The sequence below is a fragment of the Balaenoptera acutorostrata genome, chromosome 9 (assembly GCF_949987535.1).
Source record: "Balaenoptera acutorostrata chromosome 9, mBalAcu1.1, whole genome shotgun sequence".
NCBI lineage: Eukaryota > Metazoa > Chordata > Mammalia > Artiodactyla > Balaenopteridae > Balaenoptera > Balaenoptera acutorostrata.
In genome coordinates this window covers 40,663,054-40,677,181 of record NC_080072.1, presented here as the reverse complement: position 1 = coordinate 40,677,181, position 14,128 = coordinate 40,663,054, and the positions used below count along the sequence as shown (strand labels likewise).

Here is a 14,128-nt window from a genome sequence, read left to right as displayed (position 1 = left end):
CCTTCCTCCCTCAGGCCTCCAGAGTCAATCAAGTGTCACGGAACTGTCATCAGGAGAGACTTCATAGGTGAACACCGCAGGATCCAGAGCTGACACTGGGGGTTTTCCAAAGAAATGGAAAAAAAACTAACACAGGCCACTCAGGAGAATATAGCCAGCAAAAAGCAGGAAGCATATCAGGTTAATATTTTAATCTGTACATCACATTTTTTTTTTTTGCAAACCATTACAGTTTTATTTAAATTAACTTTTTCTTGCAAAATAGTCATTTCATTTTTTCCAACAAAATCTTATAAAGGCAAAAATAAAATCTTATTTTGGCAAATGTCATGAAGTCGATACTAGCAGCATATGGAGTTAGTTAAAAATAGACGGCAACTTCTAAATATATTCAAGATTATTTTTCTGACCACAGTCAAAGACAGATTTTCATTTAAAGTGTGGCTCCACCCAATGGAGTTGTTTTTTGTTTGTTTGTTTGTTTGTCTTTCAACTTCATTTTCCGGATGCAGAATATCATGAGCTCATGACTTACATAAAGGGCCACAAACACTGCGCCTGGCTTAACAGCGCCCTCCCCGTTTTAGGCTGGAAGTCAAGTCATAGTCCTGTCATCGCGGCCCTGCTGGCCATCAGGGAGGGTAGGGGCTCGCTGCCTGCCCACCTGCCACCTGACCCAAGTCCTGGGTAGGCTGACCTGTGTTCTCAGGGGCCAGCCGCAAAGACCCCAGGATACCTATCACAGCCTAGTGTGGACTCAGGGAGTTGTAGGTAGATGCCACCCAGTGTGACGTTTATTGCTTATGATACAAATCAAAGGTGTTTCTTCTCACCTTTTCTGTATTTCAAAGTGTATTTTTTTTTTTTTTTAAATTACAGCGAACTGTTTTTGTTTTTTTTTTGAAGAGCCCTTTGCTGAGAGAACCTCATGGGCAGGTTGGGAACCAAAGTTCTTGGACACACCTTTGGGCCTAAGCCAGACCCAAGGCCGAGGCTGCACGTGCCAGCTCGGTGGAGTTTCACCCTACAGAGCTGGTCATCAGGCCAGGTCAGGGTCAGCTGATCACTGCCCTGGACAACAGACCAATGAGCGCAACACTGGAATCCACTGGAAGTACATCTCCAATCCAACCTCACCTGAGTTCAGCAGACGCTGGACTGGCCTCTGCTCACCCTGCCCTTCGGCTCCCACCCACGCCCACCACCCAAACGGTACCTGAATCTGTATGTGCAGCTCCAAAATCCTGCATCCTCACCTTCTCAGCCACTCAGCCCTTGAGGTGAACATTATAAAATATAGCCTGATTCTAAAATACAGAGTCAGTATTTTACAGTGTGTATTAAAAGTGCCTTTGTCACATGTAAAAAGGAGTCTGAACTAAAACAAGCGTGGGTGTTAGGCCCTAGCCCTGTGGTGAGTGCCCCACAGCTGGTGGTGCTCTGTCCTCCAGCCTGAACCCCGGCTCAGCTGGAAGGGGAAGAAGGATCAATCTTCTCGGAGGAAACTGGTTCCACTGGCCCCTCGCTCCAGACTTCTCTGCACGCTGGATCACGGGTCAGTCACTGCCTGGGCTGGCAAAAAGCACAGGAGACAATGAGAGGCTGGCAGGACCCCAGCCCACGTCTGGGGAGCAGGCGGTGGGCGTGTCTGTGCACACGTGACAGGGAATGGCAGGCTGACAAGACAGAGAACAGCAGAGCAGGGGGCTGGGGCAATGCGGCCGCTGCTGGGGGACCCTCGGCTTCGAGAACTAACGGGCGTCCCACCTTTCCTCCACCCTCACCACTTCTAGGAAGTTTGCCAGACACATGCTGGCCCCTAGACTGGGTCCCTGCTCTGATAGGGCAGAAGGCCTGAGCAAAGAGGACTCTGGGGTCCAGTTCTGGCCCTGCCCTTCATTTGCTGAGGGACTCTGGGTAACTCTCTCAGCCTTCATGGGCCTCGTTTTCTTAATCTAAAAACAGGGTGACTGTACCAATCTCCTAATGAGGGTGCTGGAAGGGTACAAGGAAATGTGTGTGTGCTCTGAAAAGAGCATTAGAGGCCTATCTCATGACCACAGGGGCACCAAAAGCAGAGAGGAACAGAGCCTCTCCTCTGCCTCTCTGCAGCCTGGGGTGGCGTCACCACACTCGATCTCCAGGAGAAAACCATACACACTCCCGTGGCCCCAGAAGACCCTGCAGCCTTTACAAAAGACCTGGCTGGAGCATTCCCTGGGGTTCCTCAGTCACGGGGTCCCTACTGCACACCTCCCGAGAGCCTGGCCCAACAGGCCGACCTCCTCCTGCCACCCTCAGGACAGTGAAGCGTCCGGGTGGGTGGACACTTGCCCAAGACCATGTCTCCGTCCCAACCACACACCGCCATCCCTCACTGCACTCCCTTCTCCAAACATCTAGAGCCCCCGGGGGTGGCCCAGGTGGGCCAATGGAGGTGGCCCAGGTGGGCCCAGGGTGGCGATGGAGAACAGAGGCTCTGAACTCGCACGGAAGGGGTTCGAACCCTGGCTCTGACACAGCCGCAACTCCTTGGGCAAGTCCCTCAGGGTCTCTGAGCTGCGCTTCCTCATCTGTAAAATGGGGTGAATATCTCCATTGGGTTGTTGTCAAAGGAGATGATCAGCGCGATGCCTGGCGCGGAGTAGGCGCTCAGCAACGTTAACCACAAGTGCGTATAGAGGGATGAGAGGGGAAGCCCTACACAGTCGTATGAAGTGGAACGTCAGGGAAAGGGCTGCTGAGACTCCTGATACGCCCTCCCCGTCCAGGTGAGGCAACAGCCAAGAACTCAGAACAACAGCCTGGACTTGGCCCCGGCCTCCCGACTCCTGGTCCAGCACTCCCTCCCTACTCCCACGCTGCCTCCTCTCACCCTAAATGCCCACGTGGGGAGGACTCAGAAGGGGTGGTGCTGGAATGTTCTGCAGGGGTGAGGGCCATCACCCCGGGCAGCCTCCTCCTGAAGCTTCCCTTGTGACTGGAATGAGCCCCCATCCCTCACAGGGCCCATGTTCTCATCTGCAAAACTGGTTTTTCTAGGCTTCCGGTTCTTCAATTTCTTTGGCCAAAGCCCTGACGGGGAGAGGGCATGATCTAATTCTTCCTTCCCAGCCACCGTCCCCCCTTCCCAAGCCCGCCGTCTGGCCTGCCCTGGTCCCCTGGGGCACTGGGCCGCCTGCAGGAAGGACAGCGGGGCGGGAAGGGGCGCAGCTCTAGCTCCTGAGATTTCAGGGAGCCAGGGGGCTTGGATCACACAGTCTCTACTATATCAGAGCCGCTGAACGTTGAGTTCCTAAAAATCATCAGCCCCCCACCTGCCTACCAGTCCAGGAGGGGTCTCCCGAGCAGCCGCTTTGCCCATGGAAGGAAGCGTCAGCAGGTGGCACTGCAATCATCTCGGCAGCAGAGGGGAGGGGACATGCTCAGCGCCAGGTGAGGGGACACGCCAGGAGGGGGCTCTTACTTGGAAGGTGTTAGACAAAGGTGTAGTGGAGTCCGTTGCTTAAGGGGGGGTAAGGTGGCACCGTCCTGGAGGACAGGGGGGCTTTAGGCGGGAGGAGGGCCAGCTGCTGCGCTAGACGGGCAGACAGGAATTAAGTGGTGCGTTAGGCTCCTCGTCTGCTCCTGCAGCACCAGACGCCCTGCGCGGCAGGGCCGGGGTGCCGTGGGCCCCGCTGCCCACCACTAACAGCCTGGGCTTGCGGGGGGCACATCCATGGGGCTTGGCGGGGGCCTGGCCTGCAGTTCCCAGAAATGTCTCTGAGCTGGAGAGAGGGAGCAAGAGTGAGGAAAGGCTGCAGCAAAGGTGGCCACTGAGCAGGGACGTGAGTGCGGGGTGTCGGGGTGTCAGGTCTGGGGCACGCTCGCCTGCTGGTGGTAAGGAAGCCGAGGACAGCAGGTCCACATAGGTAGAGCAAGCACAGGCCAGAGAGGAGGGCACTTTATGGCAGGGAAGGTGCCCCTGCTGGAGCCCTTGACATGGGGAGGAATTCAAAATCAGGGAGCCCCAGGATCATTACGAGGAGGGGCCCGGGAAAGCCGTCTGCTGTCTCCCCAACGAAGACCCCCTCTCAGCCCACGCACATGTCCTCAGGGGAGTCGGTGACTCTGTACGGGATCCGAGCTGGGAGACAGAGAACAGGCTGCCCCTTGTCCTCGGTCACACCCATGGCTCTGCTTCCCAGGGCCGGCCACTTCAGGGTCCAGCAGGCCCCACCCGTGGTCACTTCTAGACCCTTTGGCCAGGGTCGGAGGACTGGTGGGGACTGGGACCCCACTTCAGGCTGGTGAGAGACCACCCCTCTCACACCTGGCCAAGGGCACCACCTAGACATGCAGGGGCGGCTGCATCTGGGGAGAAACAGCACAGGTGAACCGTGAGAGCTCACACAGGGAGGGCACAAGTGGGTGGAGAGAGGAGCCAGGAGTCTCCTTCCTGGCACACACACACACACACACACACACACACACACACACACACACCCTCCCATCCCATGGTGCTGGTTTTTTCCCACTGGACAGCAAAGTCCCACTTCCCAAGCCCTGCTTTCTGGCACAGGCCACTCTGATAGGTGAACAGTGACTTTGACTTGGGAACCAAAGCAGGGACCCCAGGGAGGGTTAGAGGGGCCCCATTCTGCATTGTCCCAGCAAGAAATCCAAGCACCAAAAAGCTTTCCTGCCCCTTCTTCGTGAGGCCAGAAACCTTAGCCTTGACTCCTTAGCTCAGGAGAACAGGAAAAACCTGTTCTCAACCCACAATCTCAGAGAAAGCGGAATAGCAGTACCACTCCCAAGATTTAAGAATGAGCTCTACACCCTCTCCCGGGACACTCCTGAGCCCCAGTGCCCCTCGCAAGCCCTGCAGCGCGCCTGGGACAGGGGAACATGCCACCGTCCCTCGACGACCGACAGGCCATGCCAGGCCCTGAGCCCAAGGAGCAGGGGGTGGGGCCCAGCCTCAGAGGCCGTCCGCGTGGCCTCACCTGCCACCTGCTTGCTGCGCTGCGAGGCCTCGGAGGCCAGGGCATAGGAGATGTTGATGATGCGCTCCTGCTCCTGCAGCTGCGAGCCCAGGCCGGCCACGCTGTCCCGGTCCTGGCCGGACACTGGCTGCAGGTTGCACATGCTGTGGGAGAGCCAGAAAGCAGGCTGTGGGCCTCGCCACCCCAGGCACCTGCCTCAGGAGAGCAGGGTCTCCCTGGCCTGAGGATCTCACCCTTTTGGGGGCATCAGATAAAAACGGTGCACCTTCTCTCCAGACAAAGGTGCACATGCTTCTCCCCAAACACCTAGTCACAGCTTTGTTCCTCCTTTGGCGGATCGCAGACCTCAAAATAAGAGTTCCAGCTCTAAGCTCCTATTAAATCCAGACGTGAAAAGGCTAACCGCTCTCTGAAAGGGAGGTCCTCAAATACCCGGTTTACGTTTCTGAGGCTACAGAGGCTGATGCGACAGGAAAGTCACTTCTTCCTGGGGTCCCATCCTGGCCTCCAGGGATGTGGGCAAGGCCTCTGGCACCTCAGGACAAGGCTGGGCCCCTGGCTCTGGTCTAGGGGTCTGTGTGAGGGAACATGGGCCCTAAGGCTGGGAGGGCCATCCTTGGGGCCTACCTCCAACTGTGTCCACTTCACCACCACACTTGGCTCCACTCCCCACACTTGCCAGGGCCACGGGACACAGATTTGGGGGCAAGGGCCTAGGATGGCCCTCTGAGTGCTTTAGGACCTCCCAGATGACCTGGGCAAGCTTCCTCGCTGATCTGTGGGTGACGTGCTGACAGCCGGCCTGCTCCTCACAATGAGCGGCGCTGGTCTGAGACGGAGGCCTGACAAAACACTCCCCGGCCAGCCCAGCCCAGGGCCCATTCAGCTGAGACACCCCTGGGGTCGGCCTAGCGGGTCGTCAGGGCTCAGGCAGCGTGAGGGCTGACCTGGACCGGGCAAGGATGTTCCGGATCTTCTCGGCTTTGCGGTACCGCGCCTGCAGCTCCTCCAGGCTGGGCGGCTCTTCAGGATCCAGCTCCACGTAACGCTCGGGGATGGAGACCTTCTCTGGTTTGGAGAGCTGAGGAAAGGTGGTGGGAGGCACAGATGTTGGGTTTGGGGCCTGCTCTCCCCATCCTGTCCCCCGCCATGAGGCACGCAGAGGAGCCCACAGACTTCAGTAATTTGCTAAGATCACAATGGCAGTTCACTGTGCAGTCCCGATCTGAATCTGGGTTTGACTCCAAAGCCCGTGTTCTATCTACCGTACCAGGCAACCTCCTACAGGCCAAGGGAAGGGAAGGGGGAAGGCAAAATAACTAGACCAGTAAGCCCTGAGGATACAAATGATCACCCTAAAAGCTACCCTTGATGTGATCTGACCTCTCCGGCCACACTGACCCACCTCTGCCCCTGCTCTTTCCTCTGCCTGGGATGCTCCTTCCTTGGGTTCCACGGCCTCTTTCTCGTCCTCCCACCCTCACCTCCAGAAGGCTTCCCTGACCCTCCTTCTCTCATCCACCCACCCCTGCCACTCCCTCCCGTTTCCTGTTTGTTTCTCCACTGTCTAGAGCAGGGACTTGGTACTTAGTAGCCCTTCAGCAAGCACTCCTTGGATGGGTGGCTGGGTGGCTGGGTGGAGGGATGAAAGAAAGTGATAGTGCTTTCTGTCCCTACAAAAGACCCAGACAGGAGGCAGCCGCATTGAATCTACTGCTCTCAAGAGGAAAATGACCCCAGCTCCTCCCCACCAGTCTCTCACATAAACCCAACAGAAACCTCAGCTTGGTGAACCTTTACGTGGGCCAAGAACGCTGAAGGCAACTTTTGCACACACCTCAGGGAATTTTTTTCTTCCTTGAACTACATTAAAATGGGGTTGGTTGAAACTTCCAAAAACAAGCTAAATCCAATCCCAGGGCAAATCTGGACTTGAATTTAAGCCCATGCAGACCTTTCATCCTGGAGAAAGATGGCAAGAAATAAGCTCTTTTCTGTTATTTCCCATGAGGGCAGATGCAGAGGAAGGAAGCAGATTACATTGTAGCAGGAGGGATTTAGGTTAGAGATAAGGAAGAACTTTTTCCCCTGGCTGGCAGGCCAATTAGGACACCGCAAAATGCACTTCCATTGCCAAGGCAGTGTGTAGAAGCTTCTTTTGTGGACCTGAGAAAGCACAGACCTTTGGCTGTTTCAGAGGTGCCAAAGGGAAAAGGTCTGAAGGCAGGGGACTAACCTCGTTAAACCCTGGAGCCCCAGCTGATCCCAGAACCCAGCAACTCCACAGGCGTCCATTTGCCCCCATCCTGTCTGATCTATCCTTCATGTGGTGAGAGCATTTCCTCTCCTGCAGTTTCAGGCCAGGCCAAGTCCTCATACAGATGTGTTTGGGATATCTGTGGGCCACTGCGCACTTCATTCAACAGAGTCGTCATTCAGCAAATATTTACGGAGCGTCTACTGTGTGCCGGGCCTGGTGCTGGGTGCACAAAGGTGAACCAAACAGCCAAAGACACTGCTCTACAGAGCTTACAAATGGTAACACATAGGCCACAGGACACCACCCTGTGTCTTGAAGACCCTAAGTCTGTCACGCTCTGACTCCCGTTCTCTTCCCTTGGGTAAGAGACGGTCCTGACTGCGGTTACTTGCTTTTCTGGGCCTGCCCGGCCATGATGCATTTGAGCCACCAGAGGGCGAAAGAACCCAGACCAGACCTATCCAGGTCTCCTAGCCTCTGCCATAGCTGGATATTTCACCTGTGATTTCTAAACCTGCCCTGCCTTTTCCCCCAAGTCTGACTGCCCAAATTGGCCTGACTGGCCAGATGCAAGACCAACCCCTGGTTTTCCAGGGAACATATCCTAACAACTACCTCATCACATGCCTACTATGTGCCAGGCCCTGTGCTCACAGCTTTGTGATCATTGCTAACCGTTAGCGCAATGTGCTGAGTCACTTAACGCTCCCCACAACCCACATTACTGCTGAGGAAACTGAGGCACAGAGAAGTTAAATGACTTGCCACAAATTACAAAGAGAGACAGATCTGAACCTGCATCAAAATGCCTGGTCTCCTCTTACTACCTCCAGGTGCTGTTCATCCATCCTCCTGGGCCACACTGAAACCGAGCTTGTCCTCATTCAGGGCAACACCCCACCACCCCCGCCCAATGCCCCTGGGAGGGTTGGTCAGGCTGGCGTCTGAAGGCTGGGCCTCCTGGGGGCAGCGTGAAGGAAGCCCCTGCCCTCACCTCTCTGCTGATGTCCACGTCATAGTCTTGTGGTTCCAGGTCCAACTCAGTGACAGGCACAGCCCGCACCTTCAGCCAGCCATTCTCCTCCTTGTCCTTTCTGTCCCCTTGTACGGCCCGTTCCAGCAGCTGCAGGTCAAAGTCCTGCTCGCGCTTCCACTGGTAACAGAACAAGAGGGTGAAATGTAGTCACTTCCTGACTATTCCTTTTGGGTAGGTCTTGCAGGCACTGGGGTCCTTGGGAAGATGGGCCTGTGACTCATTAGGGAAAAGCTGTGTGACCATGGACCTCAACCTCATCTCTAAAACAAGGCAGCAGCAATTCTGTGACACGGATGGTCTTTGCTGTGTTCTGAATCTCTGTGACAGAGAGAACAAGGCCTCTGCCCCTTTGATACAGCCGGACTCCAGACTGCTGATTTCTCTCTGATATGGGCCCCAAAGTATCCAAACCTCCCAGGCACAGGTCTAAGATCCACGACTTTAGACTCACAATGGTCCCCAGGGATACAGGAGGCTCCCAGGTCCAAGAAGGTGACCCTAAAACAGAAGCTGGGACAGAGCTCAAGAGAAAAGGTTTGCCGCTTCTGTGGCATGACAGATCACGGAAGCCCTTCTGGTTCGGGAGCCATATGTTCCAGCTCAGAAACAATGGGAAAAACAAACCCTCTGAGGCCCTGGTAAGCAAGTGGAATAGCCAAGAGCCTCTCTAGTGGGCATTCCCAACAGGACACAGTTAAGGGTGGGGAATAATGCCCCCACCGTGGGACTGGGGAGGTGCAAGCAGGAGCAGCTTGCGGCCAGTGAGGCAGATAAGCTGCTGCGTATCACACATCTATTTGGGGCAGACGTTTTAAGTTAGAAAAACCAAAAACATGTAAAATTTAAATGCTAAATCAAATGCAACATTTCCAACTCTGTAACAAGCAGGCTTCACAGAGGGAAACTCTAACCTAGCCACTTTAAGATCCCAGCACAATGGTTTGGCTCCGCCGTGGCCTTTCTAATCACCTGTGGCCTGCATCCCCATAGGCCTCGACGCTGAGCAGGTTGTTGAGAGGAGGGAATGGGCCCAAAGCCTCCCTTTTCTTGAGCAGAAGCCAAGCAGACGCTTCTCCATCCCAGGTTGCCTTCTCCTTCCCACCCCATCCACCTCACAGAACCCCAAGTGGTCACTGTTGTCTTTAATGCCCCCTCAAGCCCTCACTCACCCAAGCCCCAAACCCACGCCATAGCAGCACATTTCACCCATTCGTGCACAAGCTCTCCATACTGACTCTACGTCAACGTAATCGCTCTTAGGTGATGGTTTCCAATTAAAGTGTAAAAGGATTAGGCAGTTGAAGATTCAGGGATGAAAAATTAATTTAATGATTCACAAAGAAAACACACATTTTCTTACACGCTCACCAGTGCCCCAAAGAGAGACAAGACCTCACATAAACCCAGCCTGATTGTTTCCACAAACAGAAAAAGTTCACTGGACTCTACAATGTATCCTGGGGAAGAACCACGCCAATCCATTATCATTAAGCAACACGTTTATTGGCGCTGAGGCAGAGACTTACACAAGTCTTTTTTTTTTAAAGAAAAAAATTACAAGGTATTCAAGTTACGATTTTTAGATCATTTTTCTACATTTGAGACATCAGGTTGTGAAAAGTCAGTTTTACCTCATCATATGACATTTACTTATAAAGTTTAAAAGTTACTGGCTTTGCAGCTTTTCAGGATATGAGTATCCTGGGTCTGACCCCTATGGTGTCTAACAGCTGCAGAGAGGCCCTCTGAATACAGATCATAATGTATCTTGCTACCTGTTCAAGTTATTAAATACTAGAAACACAAAAAGTTTTCCGTAAGAAATTGTGCCGATGGGGCTGGAGGAATTAAAACTGAACCACCTCAGACTTGGCAGAATTTATTCCAACATGCAATCTCTGAAGTCTGTGTCTACTGTCCAGATGTGAGGCATGGACTTTGATAAATTCATCATGCCCAGACCTCTGACAATGACCACGTCCCTCAGGCAGTGGGGCTGGCTCAAACTTGCGGGGCAGCTTTTGGGATAAGGGAATTATGAGTCAGTAAGCCTGCATAAAGGGGGCAGCAGAAAGGTGAGTCACACATGGGAGTGCTCACTAGGCTATGGAGAAAAGAGCTGCTATTATAAGCCTGCTATTATAACAAGAGCACAGGCCAGTTAGAGAATGGTTGATGCAAATTAGAAGCGTCTGTAGACACAATCAGGCAGGATTAGAGAGGCAATGAGCGGTAACGCTAAAAGCAAAAGAGCTTGTGCAGTGAATTAGGGGAAGAGCAGTCAGGCTAGAGGTCTAGGGAAACATTTGATTTCAAACAACAGGGAAAAGTCAAATGGAATGTTTCCAAAAGGGACCTAAGGCGACTGTGGGCAGGGTGCAGTGCCTGGAAGCACCACCAGGGGGCAGCAGACGCCCCGGCTCTCCTGGGGCATGGGGAGGCCCGTCAGCACCGCAGCAGTGGGAGAGCCCCAGTCCTCAGAGGTGAGGGGCACCACCCTCTGCTCAGTTGCCCCACAGGGCACCCGCTTGGAGGTTTGGGAGGCTGGTTGGCTTGCACTCCTCCTCCTCAAATCATAGCACCATCTTTCTCCTCCACTCCTCGAACCCTGTACTTCCCGAGTCCTTGGTTCAGCTGAGAGACTCCGAATGCTTACAAAGGCCTCCCTCAAGCTCGACTGCAGAACTGACTGTGGATGTTCTCTCTGGCTCCTGGGCTCCTGCAGTGACATCCTCGTTCCTGCTCTAGTTCCGGGGCGCCCTCTGGCCAAGTCACACATGCGTCCCGGCTTGTGGACACACAGCCCGTGGGGTGTTCTCTGAGCCATCCAGGTCGACAGCCCACTCTCTCGGGGTTGAGAAGTGCTTGTGTCTGGGGGACTCGGGGAAGCTCTGCTCCCTGTCCCAGCCCCGCCTGCCTGGACCCTCCTAACATACTGAGCCGAGATCTCCAGGGAGTGGTTGGCTGAGGTGGCGGGACGAGGGCAGACCCGTCCTCTCTCCTTGGCTCAGCGTCCTCTTGCGCTCCCGGACCAGCGCCTTCTGGTGCCGCTTCATGCGCTCGAGCTGCTCCTCCGCGCTCATCTTGCCCCGCTGGTGGTCCCCTGAGTACAGGCGCTCCAAGGCACTCCTGGGTCTCTGAGGGGCAGGAGGGACAGACAGGGCAGCTGGGCTGGGAACACAGAGGGCAGCCGCCCCGCTGGCTTCATCCCCGTCTCTCTGTCTCTGTCTCTGTCTCTGTCTCTCTCTCTCTCTCACACACACACACACACACACACACACACACACACACACACACACACACACACTCTCCAGTTGGGCTCCTCCTGGCCACTGAGAAGCACCTCCTCTAAGCACACTCGTGGACATGATACCGCTGGCCCTCACGGGCTCTCTGGGCAGCACCCAATTCTGCAGATGCAGACACTGAGGCCCAGGCCTGTCCAGTTGGGCACAAGCACATCATGGGCCACAACTCAGGGTGTGACTCACTGGGCGAGACTGGGGAGAAAGGTGGGAGCCCCTTGGGAAATGTGGAGGGCAGTGTGATGCCCTTCTTGGCGGGCAGTGGTGAAGGCATCACGAGCACATGGTGACAGGGAATCTGAGCTCTGGAGGGGTCACCTGACAGGATCGCCAGTTACCGTCTACCTCGGAGCCCTTCCCTCTGTGCATGAGGGAGCAGTGAGCCCCTCAAGAACTTCTCAAGGCCACTCACAGGGTAGGTCACCTTGCTGCTTTCGGCATCTAGACCCCTCTGAAGCGTGACGTAGGGAGCAATGGTGGACGACTGCTGGAGCCTTGACGTGGACCCCGAGAGCCCTTAGTGAGGAAAGAGAAATGCAAGTGGATTTGTGGTGAGGAGGACAGGCCACCAGCCCCTTCTTGATCACCTCCCACTCCCGTGAGGGGACCACGAGGACCCAGCCAACAACCCACGCTTCTTCCTCCCCAGGGCCCGGAAGAGCAAGGCCCCAGGTAGGGAATGAGGGGCCAGCCCACGGGTGCCCTCTGTCCCCAGAGGAGGATCTGGGGACTACCCTCATCTTCCCTCACATGCAGAAGACCTGGGCCGCTTGGCAGGAGGAAAGGATGGAGGGCGAGGAATGCCCTGCATCACTTCCTCCTGATGAACTCCTATGCATCCTGTGTGACCCAACTTGGATGCCTGCCTGTGAGAAGCCTTTTCAAATGCTCCAGGCAGAATCAGTTATTCCCTGTATTCTTCAGTGTATTCACTGGTTACTGCACTGACCACAGTGTCAACATGCCTGTCTACAAATTCAACAATGCCTGGTTGAATGAATAAATGACTGAATGAATAAATGAAGAATGGAAAGAAGAAGGCACCAAGCATTTACTGAGTACTTACTATATAACAGGCAGGCACCGTGCCAGGTGCTTCATATAGATTTTGTCCCGCTGGCCCTACAAAGTAGCATTACCTAACCACTGTGGAGGTACGCAATCTAAAGCTCAGAGAGGTGAAGCAACTTGTGCAAGGTCACGTGGAGCCTCGGCCCGTGCTTTCTCCACTAGCAACATTCTTATCAAGGCTGGTCCCTGACATCTGGAAACGGGCATCACACTGACTGAGGACTCCACCAGCATTTAGCACATAGGAAAAAGAATGATAAATGTCCTGCAATGCCCAGAGACTCCTGAGCGACACAGAACTGTCCTGCCCACAGGCCACTAACACTGCCATTGATGAACACCTCTAGGCTGTAACGAATGAAGGGAAAAGGGTCCGCAGGCACAGTGCCAAGGGTTGCTGTGGCCCAACTCAGCAAAAGCCAGTCCCCTCCAGGGACCAGCTCAGGACACAGCAAGCCTACACAGCATCGTGGGCTGGGAGTCACATAACCCCATAGGAGTCCAAATCATGGCGGTGTGGCCTCCTGTTTCCACACCCTGTGAACGGGGGAAAGCGCCTGACCTCCCACCAAATGAGGGAGTGTGGTCAACCTGCTTTGGGGTTCCAGATGGCCTCCTTTTAAAAGGATTTCAGAAAGAGGATCTGGCTATGGGGAAAAACAGGGCATGGGTGAGCCTAATGGCCTAAATCTGTTCCTACCCCCATCTCAAAGGGACAGGGGAGGAGAGTGAGAAGACCCAACTGAGGAGAAAGGTGTGTTTGTTTAAAGAAAGGACTCATTGAGTCTTAGAGTGACACAGAAGAGGAGAAAAGCCTCTGGAAGGCATGAGATGGGATGGCCAAGCTGATGACAGTCACCCAACATCCCAGCCTGCAGGGTGGGATTCTGGCTCTATCACTTATTGGCTAATTGGCAAGTTGTTTCACTTCTCTGGGCCTTGGTTTTCTTATCTCTAAAATGGGGATAAGAATAGTACTTCCCTCACGGGATTATCACGAATCTTAACTAAGTGAATATAAAGTGCTTAAAACAGTGCTGGGCTTTATAGTAACTGCTATTATCATTGTTCCCGGGGGGCAGATGTAATAAAAGAGGATGAGAATCAGGATGTGAGCCAGAGGCAGGAAGGACAGGCCCTCCCTACAGCCCAGAGTCCGCTGACAGCTGCTACCCAGGCTGAGGCCCCATGCTGCAGGCAGAAGGGTGTGAGGACCGGGCAGGGCTGGGGAGCAGCGGTGTGGCAGTGGCGGGGATGCCCAGGAAGACTCCATGGAAAGTCTCGCCTTACCTCTGCCTGGCAACGTCTGGTACCTGCTCTCAGAGCCCACGAGTCCCAGGGAGGGAGGGGCCATGTCCCCACTGAAGGTCGCCAGCTCAGGCTCACTGACGTATGACCGGAGTTCCACCTGTGGGCAGAGTCTGAGGCCGTCACACCTGCCCTGCCGCCGTCCCTCTCCCCACACACA

The 14,128-nt window shown here is 54.6% G+C and overlaps 1 protein-coding gene across 5 annotated transcripts in view; it reads right to left on the bottom strand.

Moving 5' to 3' along the window:
• Positions 1 to 203: 203 nt before the first annotated feature.
• The window catches only part of PLEKHA7 (pleckstrin homology domain containing A7), a 211,626-nt gene continuing 197,701 nt past the window's right edge, over positions 204 to 14,128 (bottom strand). For 2 of the 5 annotated variants that reach the window (XM_057553588.1, XM_007174870.2), the window contains 8 exons: positions 13,951 to 14,068; positions 12,002 to 12,105; positions 11,221 to 11,421; positions 8,243 to 8,401; positions 5,936 to 6,069; positions 4,989 to 5,131; positions 3,467 to 3,577; positions 204 to 1,572 (listed from right to left, as the gene is read on the bottom strand). In XM_057553588.1, coding sequence (XP_057409571.1) covers positions 3,477 to 3,577; positions 4,989 to 5,131; positions 5,936 to 6,069; positions 8,243 to 8,401; positions 11,221 to 11,421; positions 12,002 to 12,105; positions 13,951 to 14,068 — 960 coding nt within the window. In that variant the 3' untranslated portion in view covers positions 204 to 1,572; positions 3,467 to 3,476. The remainder of the gene's footprint in view (positions 1,573 to 3,466; positions 3,578 to 4,988; positions 5,132 to 5,935; positions 6,070 to 8,242; positions 8,402 to 11,220; positions 11,422 to 12,001; positions 12,106 to 13,950; positions 14,069 to 14,128) is intronic. The other 3 variants (XM_057553589.1, XM_057553590.1, XM_057553591.1) reach the window with 3 other exon arrangements.